A 21,132-nucleotide genomic window follows, 5' to 3' on the forward strand; every position below is an offset into this window, starting at 1 on the left:
TGAATGTTTATATTACAGTAAATTATGTTATATATATATTAAAATAATGTTATTTTCTAGTAAATAGGTAACAATAGTTATTTATCAAACTAGTAATTATTGTAGTTTATTATTTTATTAGTTTGATTATTGTTAATTTTTACATACTATGGAAAATGTTGTTGCAATGTTATTTTAAAGGACTTAATGGTATTTGATAGTATTATAGCAGTAGTTGGTAGAACTACTTACTAAGATATATAATATCTACTATATGTTAGTCACTTAGTCCTGTGTCTAACTTCAACCACTAGTTATGTTTAAACAATGATCAGTGGGGCTTATTACTTTATTGCAACTATTGAAGATAATATTTTTGTTAGTCTATCAGGGTGTGCATTGGATCAAATCATTATATCATCAGGTGTTAAAATATGTTAATTTTCTTTGAATTGTATTATTAATATAATTCAATATGGATAACTTGAAATGAAAAACAAATTTAACAATATTTATCTTATAGTAGCGATAATAACTCATTTCTAACTGTAAGACAAGTGTAAAATGAAAAAATGTACTTGTGAAGTAGTTAGAAATCATGCTATTCAAAATGCCATAGTTTATCATCAAGTTGAAATGACAATTTAAATATACTTAACATCATTAACTAATATTATATGGAATTAACATAAATCATTAGTAATTAATGTTAAAAACCTAGAAAAATATTCATTATTATCTATATAAGCCAATTGCTGATTAATAATGTTAATATCAATTAAACAAATTTTACTGTAATATATACATGCATTAAGCAATATACAATATACAATTCGATTAACGTTTGAATAATGACGATTTGTATATGAATTTATAGGAGTCATGATTTATGAACCATTGTTAGTTATTCCTATTTCATATTTAATTATTGGTAATTTAAACTTAAACTATTTTTAAAGAATTGATTTATTAATTAGCAAATAAAAAAAGGTAAAAATTCATTAATGTTAATTAAATTATAATTTTGTACTATGTAGAGTATCTTATAACAATAAGTAATCTATACTGATGTATAAATATGGTTGCAGTTCAGCATGAAAATATAATAAATATACATAATATATACTCAAATTATATTGTATATAACTGTATGTAAGAATGTAAGTGATATATTATTTTTCACAGGTACAATTAATGGTTAATAAAAAGGGAATTAGGACTAAGGTTTAATAATTGAACGGATCACAGTTAAGAATTATTGAAAGATGAATACTAACAAAATACTATGAAGTTAGTTTAATGTCATATTTTATTATTTATGTAAAAAAACAAAACAATAATAAATTACCAGTGTATCAAAATAATAACATTTGAGCATTTAAAAATATCTAAGATCACATAATATGAGATATAATACTAAAAATTAGAAAAATTATGGTTTCCGCTGTTTTGATGATTATTTTTGTATTATAATAATTAATTTTTATAATGGAATTCATATTTATAAGTGTTATGAAAAAGTAAAAATATTAGTAACAATGTTCCATTCTATGTTAAATTTTGTTTAAAAAAATGTTTATAAATAGTTTAAAAAAAAAAAAAAAATACAGTACTTTTTTTGACCATAGTCTATTTATAATGATTCATAAAATAGTAATACAAGACACAGTAAATAAAAATACTTATAGTTGCCTTTTTTGTGTAAAAATTATCTTAATATTGACATAATTAAAATGTATCAATTATAAACACATTAATACGTTTAAGCAATTTATTTTTTTGAAAAAAATTAAAATGTTGAAATTAATGAGTAAAATTCTAATATTAAATAATAAAAAATGGAACATTTATAAATAATATATTTTTCACAAATAAAAATAATTTACTGTTTAAGTGTGAAAAGTGTGAATAGAATTACATTTTAGTTTTTAAAGATTGAAAATATATTTTTAAACATTTTTAAAAACTGATTAGGAAGAATTTTTCAAACGGAAACCATTAGTTCTCTTACTTACAACCATTAAATAGAACACTCACACAATTGGTTTGATACAACACAAAAAAAATAAAAATAAATTGGTATAATTTTAACATGCATTCACATCACGCGGAGTAAATAATAAAACAAATGGACTTAGTTATTTTTTTACACACTAGATATGGTTATTGATTCCATTTATTTGGAAATAAGTTACGTATAATATAATATAATATTATTTAGGGGCAAAATATTTAATGACTAGTAAGACTGGGATCAAAATAATTTTTTCACATACGCACCCACGATTTATAAAAGGAACAAATAATAATTCCAAATTTTAACAGCAATAAAAAGCATTTTATAAATTGTATATAATATAATATATATACACATAGCATTAACGATAATGAATTCTATTTGAGGATGTAAATAAAATACTATAAAATATCTTCCGTTAATATACTATTTACAAATTTAGTAAAAAAAAATAAATAATTTTTAATAAAGTTACTAGGCAGTCAATTAATTATTATATATATATATATATATATATAAAAAAAAAACAATAAATAATTGCAATAATATTGGTGTATAATAGATGCGTAATGAATTAGGAATGCATACTATAAAATGTACTACTATGAAGCGGTTACGCCAGGGAGTTGTTCTTTGGCTGTTTCAGACTGTTGGCCGCTGATCATCGCTTCCACTTCAGGATATTGCATGCGCACAGAGTCAACAACGTCTAACAGATTTTTAGCATCCATAGCCAAAATATGGCCTGAAGACAACATTTCCCTGTAAAAAAATAATTCAATTTGTGTAATTGTTGTTATAATATTAACGAGATTCATTTGTTAATACTTACTTGCTGTACAAATAATCGACAGCAGTATGGCAGTAATTTTGAGCAAGTTTCATGGCATTGACTAGCTCAGCCATGTCTTTGCTGAGAACTTTATGTGCCATTTCCACCTAAAGAAATATAAATATTTTCAATAAGTATGAATGGTGATTATTTATTTTAATTTACCTGTTTGTGAGCACTTTGAGGGAAATATGGTACCAGGCTATCAACACTTGTCAATAAAGCTCTGAGTTGGAGACCAACCTCCTTGACTAGTTCCAAATATCGATCAGTCTGATTTTGTTGAACCCCTGAAGTAATACAATAACATATAAGATTTATTCATGACTTATACATGACTTATACACGGTTTATATTAATTATGCGAATAATGTTATTATATTAACCTTGTGAAAGGGTCATAACAGCTTTGACAACCAGTGTCGTACACTCATATACTTTATCATTGCTTCTGTCCAAATCGGCTGTTGGCGTGGGTTCGAGTTTCTGTAAGAGATGCAAGGTATGAAAGTAAAATGTTAAAATATTGTTATATTTATTTAAAAACTAACTTTTATTACAACAACCCGTTCTTCTGTAGGTTTTGTTTTGGTGCTTCGATCTAGAGAAGAAGGAGGTGTCAACGATGATCTACCATCAATAGATTCATTGTCTGACACACTGGCTACTAAAGATAGTCGCTTTTTCTATAATAATAACATAATGCACATTGAATATTAAAATACACATTGGAAAAAGCTTATGGAATATTAAGGTGGACATACTAAGTTTGTCTCTTCTTCGACCAGCCATTGGTTGTCCCTTTCTGACTCAATTTGTTGTTGTCTTAGCTTGCGTTCTAGCTGTTCTACCTCAGATAAGGGTTCATTGTCATATACACCGATAGAGTTGTTTACCAAATGCTTGGCCCCCTAAACATTAAAATATGAAAACCAGATTAATTATATTCACATAATATAAGTATTTACTCATAAACTATTAGTCAGTGTTTATTTCTATGTAATTATATTTTTATCAACATAAACATGACACTATGGTATTATTTGGAAATATGCGTGAAATAGCATTTTATTAATCGGCTTGCAAAAAGCAGAAATTTTTAGCAAAAATTAAACCAAACAGCGACAATATATTAGGCAGTGCTAGAGTATTAAGGCAGTTATTAACAATGAACAAGACACAAAATTACAACAAATAGCTACTCACAAGATTACACAAATACACCATTAACACAAATTATAGGCGCACATTCAATGGATATTTATTGGTGGGTTAACATTATTTAAGTATTTGAATAGCCAGGGCATAAATTAAAATTTAATCACTTTTGTAATTTATCACCCAACTAATCTATAATAACGACTATAGAAAAAAATCAATAGAGTAACATTTTTTGAGTTTAAAACAGCGTTGGCCAAGAGGTGTAAAGCGTTAACTAAAACTAGGCACTTTAGTGGTTCTGCAACAATAAAATCGATGAAAATTTATAGCGAGATCAAATGAAAAAAAAAACTGTAATCTCTTCAAATTTATTTAAGGACATAATGGCGGCGAGTTCTTGCACTCATCCAAGTTATTACGGTAGAGGTCTTAAGCACACCCCCTGTGTATAAATTTTATGTGCGCCTTCTATACAAAACCCACAAGCACATATCATATTATATAAGTACGTCACACGCGCACAACAAGCTGAACCTCATCATTATTCATTCCTCCACCGGTCACCGCCGTAGCAGCAGCAGCGGCGGCGGCGGCACACGTGCCCAGACTGCCGTCTGAACATCGCCTGCTCTTGTCTGCCGAGTTCGGCGGTAGCGTTAGTAGCGAAGCCGCTCCCGAAGTAAAGTTCCTAGGCAATGTCTTGTTAGTGGACGGCTGGACGGCGACACAACCACCACCGCCGCCGTCCATCGGGATAAGTCCCACAGAGTCCATGCTCAGTATACTGTTCCCGGCCGAAATTGTTTTGTCGTCGTCGACGTCATTAAGGAAATCTACGGTTACCGTGTTGAATCCGGTTGCCGGGGTCGTGTACACGGACGGGTTGACGACGCCCCGCTGCTCGTTCTCCTTCAACAGGTGAGCGAGCACTTCGGCGTTCTGGGCTACTATGTACGTGGACACAGGTAGCTCCGCGGACTTGTTGTTGTGCAGGTCCACGCTCGGTTGACGGGAAGGTTTGGGAGGTGCCGACGGGTCGTCCAGAGAGCCGCTGGATCCTAAATCATGTCCATAATATAATATGGGTTTGTACATATCGTAAAAATAATTTTTTTTTTTTTTGGGGGGGGGGGGGGGCAGGATGTCGACGATCACACGCAGATGTCCGTCGGGAAGTGATAAAAATATAAGTTAAACAGTACTAAATTTGTCATCCTTTTCGCCCTACATATTCCGTTCATAATGACGTTGTTGGTTTTATTCGGTATTTCTTTTTATTGTTTTCACTCACCCCAAGACAGAGTGTGCACCCTGCGGTTTTCCCTCCGAAGCGTTTCCTTCTGTTGGTGTCTCTCTTCGATCAATATCTCACTGAAACAAAATAGACGAAATTCAATATTGACTGAAACTAAAACCACTTAGTCCAAATCGTTGTAGTATTGATTTTTTGTAAGTGCATTGACGTACTTTAGCACTTCCTTTACGTCTCTGAACGTGGGCCTCTTACTGGGCTCGAACGACCAGCATTGTGACATGAGACTGTACAGCCTCGGGGGACACTTGGGCGGCAACGCTAGCCGCTCGCCATTCTCGATTTTGCCGATCACGTCGTTGTTCTTGATCCCTTGAAATGGCTTCACACCCATCATCAATATTTCCCACATGCACACGCCGAACATCCAGACGTCACTAGCGGTGGTGAATCGCCGGAAGTTGATCGACTCCGGTGACATCCACTTGATTGGTAGTTTGCCCTTGGACGCCTTGTAGTAGCTTTGGTCTTGGACCCACCGCGATAGACCAAAGTCGGCCAGCTTTACACAGTGGTGTGACGACACTAATACGTTTCTGGCAGCGATGTCCCTACGAAAACAGTTTTTGTTCGTTTTAAATTAAATTAATAAATTAATTAATCATTGGTACGAATCAATTTAATTTGTACCAATGATAAATATTAAACTTTCATTATGTATCTATTTGCTTAAGTTATATAATGTATTTAATATATTAAATATTCTATAAAGTCTAAATCTGAACCTAAAATCTAAATCATCCATAATATACTCAATTTTTTTACCTGTGAACAAACTTCTTAGATTCAAGATACGATAGAGCTGTGGAAAGTTGATACGAATATAGGATAAGAGTGGCTAAGTCTAAATGAGCCTGGTTGTTTTGTAAGTATGCCCGTAATTCGCCTAGCTTGGCCAATTCCATGACTATCCACACAGGCGGCGAACAACAAACTCCGATCAGTCGTATTATGTGTGGGTGATCAAACTGTTGCATAATGTCTGAAACGTATACAAAATTCATAGTAATAGGAAATGCGTGTAAATATCTTCAATTATTTTTATACTATAAAATATATAGTCGGTTCTATAATAGTTTTCGAGGTCAAGATATGGATATGGATAAGTATAATGTGCTTATAAATTGTTATTTAAAAGTTATAAGTAATTATATACTGCAGGTGTAAATTGTATTAGGTAGTGGGGCAGTTGCCATAGTTGACAACTGTAACTCTTCACCGAAAAAATGGTAGTTAAAAAGTTAACACTGGTTTGATTAAATATTTTGATTTGTGAAAGTTGTCAAAGCGTTAGTGAAAATAAAATTTAGATACGTCTGCTAATTATATGTTAATAAAATAATAGTCATTGCGATTTAACTGTAAACACTTACATGCTTCTTCCAAAAATTTATCTGTAGTTGCCATATCCGCATCAGGCTTACATGTTTTTATGGCCACTGCCACAGCGTTTCCTGGCTTATTTTTAGTTGAACGCATGTGACATGCTCCTTTATGCACATCGCCAAATTGACCTTCTCCAATGATTTCACCCAATTCAACCTGATCGCGATACAGCTCGTAATTACAATCTAAAATTTAACAATAAAAAATGATAGCAAGACAAAATATATTTTGAAGAAAGTACAAGCAAATGTATCAACTGTGTTTTGAGATTTCTAGAATCCAAGTTTATAGCGCCGTGGCATTATTTAATATATACATTTTGTCAAATGGCAAATAAATAAATATAGGTAATTTTAACTAAGTAATTTGAATGAAATTTGTTATCCAAAAGTTCTTTAAATTCGAACATAATACGTATAATATACATAAAGAGAGAAATGAAAAATGTTTAATGAAGATGCACCAACAATAAATTATTTAAAAATACCATGTTAGTATAAAGAGCGAACTTTTTACCACTATCGTTATTTTATAACCGATTATTTAAGTACATAATGTAACTCGTAATGATATATTTAAGTATATTTAATATATACGGAGAACAACTAAGTTGTTAAGTCAAACATTTTTTTTTTTAAATAAACATTTAATTAATATTCGATAAAACACGAAAATCAATACTGTATAAAAATCTATACACACGTCAATATAATACATAAAATAGCTTTATATAACCAAATTCCGTACTAGCAAGTGTCGAGTAATCGCCTTCTTCTTCGATCGGACCGTCGTCAGGATAATCATCGGAAAACCTTGAGGGGCACTTTGGCTTTGATTTTCCCTGAGTCTATAAACAATAAGTCATTAACAATATGTAAACAAAAAAAATATTAACTGAAGTCTAAATTATATATTTTATTGTCTAATATATTAATAATATATAATAAATAATAATTAATTGATATTGATGTTTGTTATTTTATTTTCGTTCATTTAACACAAACCTTTAGAATCGCACGGGCAAGGAAAACGGTTCCATACGGCAGCTTGGAAATTAAATGTATAAGTACAGGTATATACAAATAAATATTACTTTAATGATGTTGATGGTTATTTTATTGTAAATATTAAATTATTATTTTTTTCATCCGTTGCTCACCTTTTTTATTCCACAACGAAATGTTCGTTTTCCTCGCCAATTGACAGTAACCGTCGATAAGATTAGCTAGGCTGTACATGTGCTCGAGCGTCGAACAGCTAAGCACTAGAGGATCAGCCGAGTCGGTTACTTGGAGCTGCACTAAGGTTTTGCGGTGTGTTTCACATTCTGACACCAGTGTCTGTATGTTTTCGATGTGAGCGAAATCCGCCATTTTGGTGGGCTACAAATGGAAATTAACAAAAATTATTAAATTACTGCAGCACGGTATATATTTAAACAAAAATATAATCTTACCGCCGATCCCTGGTTGTTAATGTAAGAAATTCCGTGCCGCGGTCCGATCACTAAATCTACCGGTATTGTCCAGCCAGACTGAAATAATTAAAAACACAACAATTGTATTCACATGATAGTATTTCAATGCTTATATAGTTATATATTATATACAGTCTATATGTGGCTATATAATTATGTGATAATAATGAGAGAAAAGAAACACAATAAGCTTTTTTTTATTATTTCAACTTACTCCAATTGAACACTTGAACTGCTCTTCGTCGTACTTGTAGAACGTCCAAACGAGGTTGAGAAATTGTAGCACACATTCTTTTTCTGGCGTTTGTAAAAGTTTTTTATACTGTTGCTGAATCATTTTTCGTAAATTCTTTGGTTTCATCGATTCCAGTATATAGTATGGCAGGAATTTGTTAAGCCCAATCTGAGTGGACGGACAAAAAACAACGATGAAGCATTTAAAGGGTCGAACGTCGGTATAATCATATTTGTATGGTCAACACGAAAAATGAATATAATAATATTATAATTGTAAACTCACTTCGCGTTCCAGATACTCCAAATTAGATTTCTTTTCCAACGACATTTGAGGAACTTCTCGGAAAAAGCATTTTATTTGTAAACAGCAGAGTTGCACAGCTATCTCCGTATCCACTCGGGTAGCCGGGTCGTTTTTTCTCAAATAATCGAACCGTACCTGAAATACGTGATTTATAACAATTATTATATAGGTAAATTATCAGATGTGTGCAATTATGATGACCGAGCGTAAAGCAATGGCTGGTTTAAAAGCTACCGAAGAAAAAAAAATCGAATTTAGCCGCTTTTGTCAACAATTATTATACAATATACAATTGTTTAAATAAATTTAATTTAAATTAAAAATTGTAGCGCCATTTTACTAGATCGTGTCATATATTATCTTGTCATCATTTATGAAAAATATTGATTTTACTATTTGTCGTTTATGTTTTTGCTAAATTCTTGAAATTTTTAAACACCTATAATTCCATATCTTCATATAGGTACGTAGTTAAAGATTATTGTAGTGCACATCAATAAGTACCTACTATACCAATACTACTTATAAGTTATACTAGTATTTTATTTTTAAAGCTATGACTTTACAAGTGCTATGTATACAGTAGAATTATATTTATCGGTTTGCAAACCAATTTATCATTTTAAACACTATTTTTCACAAAAAAAAATATTATAGCTAGGTAATAATACTTAAAAAACATGATTTATAGATTTAGTATAAACAATTTTACTTAGGAAGACGTTTTACACGCTGTTTTCGTCTTAGCAACTTACACTATACAAAATTTGAATTCGGCAGAAGCTATTTTATGTTGTTTGATTTAATAATTAGTAGAGTAAATTTACTTATTATAAGCTAAGAATATTATCCAGGGCATCACGTAGACTTTTATTGATATTTTAATTTTAAGCTGAATTGTAGCTATGTAAAATATTAATACTTTAAAATTTTCACAACTTATTTTAAAATTAAAATATCAATAAAATCCTACCTAATGCCCCAGATAATATTGTTACTTTTAAGTTTGATAATAGGTCAATTGGCTAACATTAAAGCTAACAGCATAAAATGGATTCTGTCGAACGAAAATTTGTTATATTATATGTTAGTAAGACGAAAACAACACATGCGGGTATAACGTCCTCTAACCTCTTAACGCAATGGCGGGTACTAACTTATACGTTTCGACGGTTTAGCAATACCTACGCAGCTCAAGTGGGTAGAAGATTTTTATTATTACCACTAATTAACAACAATAAAAAAAAATATGGTGTAATACAGTGAAATTACACACAAATGAAACAGTTATTTTTTGTATATACACGCAACATAATAAAATGTAATAAAATATAATAAACAATATATAAAGTTGGATTCTACAGTGGTGTTATGTCCCATAAATAAATGGTATACTCGTAAAATATATATATAGTACCTATATACTGCGGTAGAGTTATACAAATCGTCGTCAAGTTCAATAATCTGGGCTGGGAATCATATAATATACTGTCGTATAAGTCACTATAATCAGTCCGGCTATAACGCTCAATGTGCACGCACGTAGTTGCTTATGAGTTCCGTTATCGCGTTTGCCGTCCGATAATATGGCAGACAAAGTCCACGACACCGGTGGCGGTCCACTCCAAACGTCTATGCCTAACAAACGTAATCTTTCTAATTCGTCAATTTCTCCAAAAGTTGCCGATAAAAAACCAAAAATATTCGTTACACCTAATCGGTTTGCTGCTCTGTACTCCGAGGATTCTAGTGACACCGTATTTATCACATCCACCAACAGTGCATCAGCTTGTAACGAAAAACCGGGTCCTGCAAATCAAAGTATCGAGCAGCCAACGCTCGATGTACAAGACGTCACGCCACGGGCTCCACCGTTTTACATCTCCAACATCTCAAATTTCTCCGCTTTCACAAATGTACTAACAAAGATAACTGGTCCTAACGCATTTACCTGTAAGTCCACTAAATCATACCTAATCGTTTATCCCAGGGGTGTATATAACTACAATACTATTTTGACTCATCTCAAGGATACTGATTCTAGTTTCCATACCTTTCAAGCTCACGTTAATCGCTCATTCAGAGTCGCAATACGAAATCTCCACCATTCCACACTGTGTTCGGAAATTTCTCTGGCTTTGTCGGAGGAAGGACATTCGGTGAAACAAGTCATTAATGTCAAAAATAAAAATAAATGCGGTCTCCCATTATTTTTTGTTGATTTAAATCGTCAGAATAACAACAATGATATCTTTAATATTACTTCGCTACTTAATACCAAAGTTATAATCGAGAAACCTCATTTGTCCCGTCGTGGTCCACCACAGTGCCACAATTGTCAAGCCTATGGCCATACCGATAACTACTGTCAACATGAATCTAGATGCGTCAAATGCGGTGGAGACCATCGCTCCGAGGACTGTATCAAGGATCGAGCTAGTCCAGCCAAATGCGCGCTCTGTTCTGAGGTTCACACGGCCAACTACAAAGGATGCCGTGTTTATCAATCCGTTATCAAAAAACGCACTAAAGTGCTCACAAGAGTCTTGCCAATCTCAGATAAGCCCCCGTCCATTCACACCCGACGCAAAGGAGTACCTAGGACTTATGCAGAAGCAACTGTGGGCAATTCAAATAATTTAAACTCTGAACCTATTTCCAATATTATATCCCAATTTATTACGCAACTTAATTCCCTCTTTACTCCATTGATTTCTCTTTTATCCTCTCTATTAAACACATTACTTTCTAAGAATACCTTATCTCCTTAATTGCTTACTTCGCGAAATCATAAATATCTAAACTGTTGTTATTAAATATTCTGTGATTATGTTACTTAATCTTAATTGGATACGAAATCATTTTCTACCGTCTATCATTATTTGTATTAATCAGATTTATTATTATCATGTTTAATATTATTAATTTAATTGTATACTGTAATTGTCGAACTATAATAGCTGTAGCTGAAAGTTCTAAATAAAAAAAAAAAAAAAAAAAAAAAAAGTCACTATAATATGTGATGACCGCCAAATTTTCATTAAAAAAACTCTTTTTTTCCAATAGTAACATTAAAGCTATTTTATTTTGGCTGATATATATCACTTAGGTACCATAGGTACTAATATTATGGCATATCAATAATGGTGTTTTCAAACTAAATGAAATTAAAAATCATATCCTTCTATGGCCCAATAATTCTTTCTCAAGAAAAGAAGAAGTGGCCATAAATCGACTCAGAATAGGCCATACCAAGAATACCTGATAAAGAGACAATTTTGATCCCCCCATATGCATAACATGCAATTTTCTTTTAACGGTTAAAAACATCTTAATCGAAGTAGGAAGTACGAACCACAACGTCACAAGTACAATCTATCCCACCATTTATTTGAAAATTTAAACTCTGGTATTGCAAACGTCCTTAAATTTATCAAAAATACAGATCTCCATCACTCAAAAATCTAGTATTATATTGATAATTTTTAATGTATTAACATTAGTTATATATATATATATTTATGTATGTATTTATTTTATTTTGTGTACTTAAATTCTAGTTTTTTTTTTAAATTTTTTTTTCTCTCCCCCGACCTAATGTAAGAATACACCCCCTAACTTAAAAATAAAAACAAATATACTGTAGCCAATGGCCCTAGTTGCCAAGACAGTTACTATAATAATAATAATAATAATAAAAAATAATGGTGTTTATAACTTATAAGTATATGTTAAATGCGACGAAAGCAAGTTGCGAGTGAATCCACTTCAATCTACTTCTCGGTCGCCGCTGAAGGAGGATTACAATGTGTATTATATTTTAGACGCGCGTTTAGAGAAAATTGTACTTACTTGATCATAATAGAAGAAATACGTAAACCGATCTCGTTCATAAAGGTCCTCCATATCGTCGGGCGAGTACCGTACGCGTAGCTCAAACCTCCATTCGGACATTGGATACTGTTCGTCATATTTGTTGTAAATCTATTGCGGAAAAAATAATATATACATATTACATACACAGTACACACGTATATTATGATTACATATTTAGTTGTTTTACTATGATATATATTATGTATTGGGAATTGCGAGTCTAATTGATGTTATTCGAATAATGTAGATGCTACATAAATCTAATAAATAGACATCGCGTATTTACAGAATGAACAAAACCGTATTACCTATTTCCTCATAAGGTTAAATAAAAAAAATGAAAAACACGATGGTCCATTCTGTACATACATAGATAAAAATATTCAATTCATTATTATTATTATTATAATTTTATAGTAACCTCAGACATTGTGCAATCCTGATGTAACCAGTGAACTTCGCCAGATAACGGATGGTACAGCTGCAATCCGTAAACGCCTTGATACTGAGGACACCCATTGGCCAAACGTCCAGTGACTAGAGATATGATACCCTTGAAAACGAAACATGAAAACAAAATCAAACGTCATTTAATCAATGTTTTGCTGTCCAAAACGTAATATTATATATAGATTATAGAATAATGTAGTATAATTATATCAATAGTAAAAAATATCGCGGACAACAATTCGAATATGTGTAAATATGTTATGAATATTATACAAGGGTGATTCTTTTATAACCGTGAACGTATCGTTGCCATGATCAGTATATGTGTATTATTCTTCTTAAAAAAAAAAATGTTTTTATATATAATTAAAAGTATACTTCTATGAAAAAATCTATTTTTATTGATAATAACAACCAGCATAGTTTCAAGTGTTAATTCTAAAGCTCAAAATTATAATTGTTTTACAGTTTTATTATTCAATTCATATACAAAATAATTTTTAGAAAAAAACAATTGTTTGTTTAATAAAATTAAATGTATACGTTTTCACTAAAAATGAACAGATACACACTGTTAATACTAACTATGTAAAAAACATTTATTTTTCCCTTTTTTTTTTCGAAAAAAAAATAATTATGTGTTAATAATGAGTGTTTATACTGTTCAAATAATAATCACCTTGTTTATTATGTTTATAATATTTAAACACGCAATTGCGATTGATTATTGTAATAAATTGTTTTATTTATTTTACCTTGACATTGATGTTATCTATGAACTTTACGATATTGAATCCGTTGTTGGGTAAATGCACTTTGATTGATCCCGTTTTGGCAGCTGGAGCCATTGCGGCTCCGCTGCCGCTTTCAGCCATTTCTGTTGACTTGGCCGATGGTTCCTCCACCGGCGTTCTGCTACCATGACTGGAAAAATAGGATTTATCATTTATACATATTATTATTATAACGAATTGTATAGTTTGTAATATATGTTTATAAATACAATAAAATACAATATTGACGTTAATTGCATAAATCTTTTTAGAATTATGCAACCAAAATACGATTTTACCAACCATTGCCATAAATTATACTATCGTATTATCGAAAAGAAACCCACAGGCTAGGTTTGGTATATATGTAAATATAATATACATATTGAGGGATGGATTAACATATACATGATGATATTGTTATATTGATGTGTACTCTGATATTCTATTACCTAAGTATCAATGTGTTATATATAATATATATATATGAAAATATTTCAGGTACTACTTAGGTTATTATTAATAACGATAATAATAAATAAACGACTCATTATACACTAATTATTAATTTGAATATACGACGGCGCATCATCATTTCGTGGAGTTGGTTTAGTGTGAGGGATAACGTAATACCTACTATAATCAGTATAATAAATGAATACATGAATATACTACATGCATACTAATAAGGAATTTAATTTTGTCATCAATTCATCGACACTCAGAGTTCAAAGGTCAACGTAATTACATTGGTAGTATACGCTTATTATAACATATTATATTATGTTGTACGGATTTATCCCACGCGCGCGCGATGAAAACGCACATGCCTAATTTATTCTCGTCCAAAATAATATATATATATATATATATATATATATATATATAGATGAAGTACACACGAGGGCAATCTAATACGTATACAAATACATGTGTATATATACAGAATATAATATGTATGACATGCGTGTACTAACACGGAAAGTAATCATCCTACTCGCAAGATTCGAAAAATAGTTTATTACGCATATAATATTATACGTGAAATATGGTCATGATACTATCATCATTATACGTTGTACGTTCAAAGTATTACAAACAAATTAATTTTCTTATTACTATGATTTGTTTTTAATAAACATCATACGGTTATTATCTACAGCTTATAATACCATAATAGTTATTCATTATTTGTCGAAGGAATAAACTCGTAATAGAAAAATAAAATAAAGATGTCTACCACCAGGACCAACTACCTATATCCGATCAAACATTCATAGACGGAAATGTATTAATTTTGTGCATTGATGATACTTATTGGCAAATGGTCAAGCATGGATAGTTTAATATATGTAGTACATAATAATATAATGTCTTCTAGTGCGTTTTATTTTTATAATATGCCAATAAGTAATAGCAGAAGCATCTCAAATCGTGTTTCAGTATACAAATCGAGTAAAGACCAAAAATGATGCCGTCAGTGAAATCTGCAAACAAAACATGTAGGTAATGATGTGACGCATAAAAATTTGCAAATAGTATATGAGTTAATAAAGTGTAATTTATAGTAGCATTTTTTTTTTAACACGAATTTATCGAACAAAGAGAACAATAGTATATAAATATATATGGTGTGAATAAGATAATAGTTAAAAATATAAAATTTGTGGATTTAATAATTAATAATAATAATAAAAAAAGTAATGTTAAAAAATATCGTCAGATGTATACATAATAACTCAATTTTTTGTTATCATAACAAAATAGATTGACTAACGGGAAAAACGGACTTTTTTCACATTCCAAATGCGTTAATCATTCGATTTGTAATGTAGCCAAGAGAACGTAAAAAAAAACGTGCTGTCGTGCAGGTGTCGATAAAGCGAAGCATACCTACCTAAACTAGTAAAAATAATACATAGCGTGGGCAATGGGCTGCTTGTTTGCATAATATATAATATATATATATTGTATAGAAAGCGAAGAAAGCGACAAATTGGCATTTTAATCCTATAGCTCTACCTAATTAAAAAAATCACCACGATTCTTCAATGCAGAATATCCACCCATGTCGGGGGTGTCGATATTAATCAAATTACGATTATTAAGAATCAATACCGTTATTTTTCTTGTTCTACTAATATCTATAAATTATAATACAATATAATATTCATCAATATGATAAATGGAAATTAAGTTTCGAAGAGCTTCTGACGAGGATTTGATCAAAGTCCCTACTCAAACCACGAAAACACGACAGATTACATTAAGTCGTTTAGTCGTCTGATATAAGACCAATCGTTATACATCATTGACACCATCAACCGTAGCTGTAGCAGATTATGATTGCTTATGCGTTTATATGTTTATGAATAACAAAGATTTATACAGACGAGTCGAGCAATGATCTTCAACAGTATATACAGAAGAAATTCACCAAGCAAGTTCACCCCCATTTTTTTTCATTTAATAATGAATTCATTCGAATTATTATTCAAGGAATTTTTAAATAATATATACCTACTTAAAGATCAAGTTTTAAAATTTTTGAGATTTTTGTAGGAATAGGATAGTCCATATTTTTCAAACCCATTATCATGGACCTATTATCCTATCCTTATTCCTTAGAATACATTAAGTTAAATAACTCAAAAACTACTCGGTCAGATTTTGAATTTTATACGTAAAAATTTCCAAAACGTTTTTCAGCTAAATAATTTACAGTAGAAAAGGGAAATTCTCATTTGAAAAATACAAGATTAGTATTTCTGGAAGACACCCCTAAATAGCATAAAAAATGTCAAGTATTTGATAATAATTTTAAAAATCAGATGTCGAATACAACTGTATTGTTGAAGAAAAAGGAGGTGATCGCGTTTGGTGAATCACATCATAACGAGTATGCATTGAAATGTTATGTGCGTGGACGCGATATACGCCCGCGACGACGTATACAATAATGGACCGGACGAAACGACGCGATCCCCAAAGTGGTATCTCGCGAATGGAAACGCGGCGGACATGGAACGTTATAATACGACGCATACTCGTTGGCGAACACCCGTCGCACGCACGGACATATAACTCGGTGCCGGTGTTCTCTGTCGTTTTTCCACCACGCACACACGACTTTCGAGATCTGGTTCTTACCACATTATAATAATATATAGGTACACGAGCGTGTGTGAACCATGAACGTCTCGCGGCTACGGCCCAACATCTGCCGAACCATAATACATATATTATAATAATATGTCATCGCGGGAAGGTCTCGGCGAACACGCGGTAACGGAGGAAAAAATAAGTCGCCCACTCGGCGGGTGTCGCCGACGACGACGATCTACGGGCACACACCTTTTTTGTCTTTCGAGGTCGACCGATCGCAAGACGATAATAATATTATAATATATGACATAAAATAATATAATGGCATAACGCAAATACCGTAAAAAGTATTATCTTTAAGCACCTGTAATAACGATTGGGCACTCGTAGAGTCGTCGCGATTGGACGCGTAGGACATATTGAAATAATAGCAATAATGTATATTATAAGACATATTATGTTGTATAAGAAAGCGAAACGACATATGATGGACTTCAATAATAATAACACAATATTAAAATATAATATACTGATGGCGCGCTTTGTCGTCGTCGTACCTTAGCCGTTTGAAACGCCACGTGTGCGAAACGTTTGAGAATCCACCGTTGCTGCAGGTGGTCGTGGCCGCGGCGGCGGCCGGCGCCCGCTTTCGCACGGCCGCCGGTTCCGGAACGCATCTACCCACCACCGCGGCGGACCGGGACGACCCGCACGACGACCAAAATTTCGCGGCCAACTTTCGTCCGCTCGTCCTCAGACCGTCGCGGCGTTGCGACTCGGCCGTCGCGCCGCCGTGGTAACTGTGTGGCCGGGACTGCGACGGCAGTCTGGGGCGCCGTTCCACGTTCACCCGGTGCAGGTACGGCGACCGGCGGCCCGGCAGCACGCGGTCAAGCGCGCCGGCTAACATCGTGACCGCTTCGGCGGCGGTGCGAGTCGCTGCTGCACAAGTGCACCACGGGCGCCGCGCGGTCGGCGATCAGAACGCGAGGCGGAGGCGGCGTACGACTGCGTCGGCGGCAGAGGAGGAATCGTCGTCTTTTACCGCCGAACATATTATTTTTTCGTCGTCGTAGTCAGGTTTTTTTCTCTCGGCCTTTGGTTTAGAGCGTTCACACACACAACCACACGCGCAACGCAACTATATACGTTATAATAATAATAATATGCTGATATGTTGTTATTATATTTTATGATTCTCGTGCGTGCGCGAATGGGCGTCGGTTTTCATTATATTATTATAATATATTTTTGGGTACGGCCGGGTTTTAGGCAATACGCGCGTAACCGACGCGACGCGTGCAACAACGCGGGACGAAACGGCAACTATATAATTTTGCTGCTGCTGCTGCTGCTGTTGCGGCCGCAGGTGTGTCCCCGTTAACACCTTCGTTAACAAAAAATACGCAAATAAAAAATAATTTTATAATAATGTATGTATATAGGAGTATACGTATATATATATATGAAAAACCTCCTAGCGCTCAATAGGCACGTGTATATGCCAACGATGTATGTTTTACTTTCACAAAACGTTTACGCATACAAGCAAATAGCAATATTATGTGTGTACCTATATATTATACATTATATTTCACTAAAACGCATTCGAAGACATTTCCAATCGGCAGAGAATCCGTCCGTCGAGCAAAGTCGATTTTTGTAACAACCCCGTTGCAGTAAGTTGTCAGTAATGACAATTTTTATCATCACTAATTCCAAAACTATACATATATTATACAATACCCGTGTATTATAAATTATAATAATTTATAATTTATAACGTATAACATATGCTATTATTGTGGTTACGGGTGGGCGCGGAGAGGTTACGCACGGCGGATGACACTTCACGCGAGGGTTTATTTAGAGGAGAGCAATAAAACCATTCGTTTCCTTATCCCCTTCTTCGGTATAGCGCAATTTATGTAAATACATCTTTTTTAAGTGTCATCGCATGTGCAGCAGCGCAGTATAAGATAAATCGGGCTAAATTTAGTTTAACCTGTCAACCGCAAAGGGACCAATGCCAAAAAAAGTGATTTTTTACTCCTTCAAACAACTTTACCGTCCTTAAATGGTGTATGAAAGTTTTTAGTTATTTTCGAAAATAAAAACCTAATTAAAACCATAAACAGTAATAAAAGAAGAAAAAAATCGTAGACGCGTATAATAAAGATATATAGTTGCGTCGGAGATTGTGAAAATACGAATTCCTACCGTGCCCTTGACAAATTGTAAACGCACAATGCTCAACAAGGTAAGACGTGGGATCGGCTTATTATCGGACAGTTATTATTAAAAATATTATTCGTTAGGTGTCCTAATAAAGTTATCCGAATATAATATTTTGTTGGATTTTGGACGAACAATATACAATAAGAGATATTCATATTTTGTTTAGCGATTCAATTTCTCGAATGTCAGTCGACAACACTATTAAATTAACGTACCGTGTAATGGAATAGGCGTATTAAGGTGTACTATATTATTAAATATGGTCACGACACATTTGTCTTGGCGATATATAGTCTTAGACATTAAATATCTATTTGATTTTAAGAAAGGTATGCTAATCGCTTTTAAAGAATATATACGCATTAAAGAAAAGTAATTTAAACATTTTAAACTCGAAATCATTAATGCAAACCTTAAATGTAGTTTAAATCAAATGATAATTTAGTGTTCGTTGAAAACAAAACGATCAGGCCTGCGGGATAGTATTAAGAATTTGAATATAGTTTTTATGAAGGCATATTTAGTATTCTCTACAGATTGGAATTCGTCGATAACGTTTCGTGAATTGTATTATACTTATTAATTATAGATAAAATTGTTTTTAACCCGAAAAAGTTGCACACACAATTTAACAGTTTATTAATTCATGTATGATCAACAGTGAAAAGGAGATTACTTTTATTGGATATAAGTATTGAATAAGATACTATACCTATTTGATTACCTATTTGATATTTTTGAATAATAAATAATATAATTTGAACTAAATTAGGTAATTTGGTAAGTTAATATGATGGTACTATGATATGGTTAATTTTTGGAAGTCATTAATCTTGACATCTTAATCTGACCGTTAAATGCAACGAGATTAAATCAGTGAAAGATTAAATAAACTAAATTTTCGTTTAACTATACGTTTATGTTATATATTATATAATAAATAGGATCCGGGTTGTATTTAAAGCAGTCATTTCTGTGAGTTGAAACGTAAAAACCGCTTTACATAAAATTGTTACTTATATGCAAAAGTTTACTTTTTGTAACCAACATGCATATTTAAATCATAATTAAAATGAAAAAAATCATTAATGTCATATATAATACAATTCAACATTCGATTCTAATGATTAGAAGATTACTCATATTCTGATTCATTGTAAATTTTGAAGTTTTACTGTAATTTTAATATAGTGAGACACTGCGAACTCCATAATAAAAAAAGAAACGAACAATTTCGTCATCACAGATAACTTTCACAATCATATACACAGATGATAAATCTCGAATAAATGAATAGGTACATTTCGTATACACGCTACTGATTGTTCATTGGTTTAAGATGTACAAATTTGGAGATGTAATAAGCCGTTTGGTGACATGTTATTATCATACATTTAACTATCATAAAATAAAATTTAAGGTATTATAAAAGGTGGGAATAACTATAGTTCATTGTATATTAAAATAATATATTTTGTTAGTGCCTACATTAAATTAAATTTAGATATCTTTTTTTTATAGGTTTTGGAATTATATTTTTAACCTAATCCGCCCAATTAAATATTATTTTTTTTTAAGTGAAAATAATTATACATAATTAAATTGTGTGTACAACTATTGAATAACTATAAAATTAGCCATAAAATATCAAGAAATGAAATAAAAATAATTCCTATTAAATTATTTACCCTATTATAGTTACACACATAGCCAGTAATCACTAAAAAATAAATATATATTTTACTTGCTCACAAACTTGACTAGGTTATAAAAATAAAGATATAAATCGGTTCTTAAAAGTATACGAGCGAAATTTAAATATATAATGAAATAATATATATATTAATAATCGTTTCAGATTTATTCACACATAATATTATACTTTAAATTAAAGATCACTAATCACGAACGAAATACGTAATAGCGGCACAGACACAACCGAGCGCGGGAATCCAATGCAGCAGTTTACTAATAACCGGTAAATA

General features: G+C 32.1%; 1 protein-coding gene across 1 annotated transcript; it reads right to left on the reverse strand.

Annotated features, from left to right (window-relative positions):
• Positions 1-1,260: 1,260 nt before the first annotated feature.
• LOC132932038 (focal adhesion kinase 1) lies at positions 1,261-21,132 on the reverse strand. The gene is given in 23 exon segments (XM_060998227.1): positions 1,261-2,758; positions 2,829-2,935; positions 2,994-3,118; positions 3,215-3,314; positions 3,380-3,514; positions 3,593-3,739; positions 4,524-5,047; positions 5,281-5,360; positions 5,457-5,852; positions 6,067-6,283; positions 6,675-6,872; positions 7,435-7,507; positions 7,509-7,534; positions 7,692-7,733; positions 7,847-8,069; positions 8,144-8,221; positions 8,379-8,567; positions 8,685-8,840; positions 12,558-12,689; positions 13,003-13,134; positions 13,787-13,955; positions 17,467-18,296; positions 20,892-21,132. Coding segments are annotated over 22 exon segments (3,762 nt in total). The 5' UTR covers positions 17,820-18,296; positions 20,892-21,132; the 3' UTR covers positions 1,261-2,598.

The sequence above is a fragment of the Rhopalosiphum padi genome, chromosome 1 (genome assembly GCF_020882245.1).
Source record: "Rhopalosiphum padi isolate XX-2018 chromosome 1, ASM2088224v1, whole genome shotgun sequence".
NCBI lineage: Eukaryota > Metazoa > Arthropoda > Insecta > Hemiptera > Aphididae > Rhopalosiphum > Rhopalosiphum padi.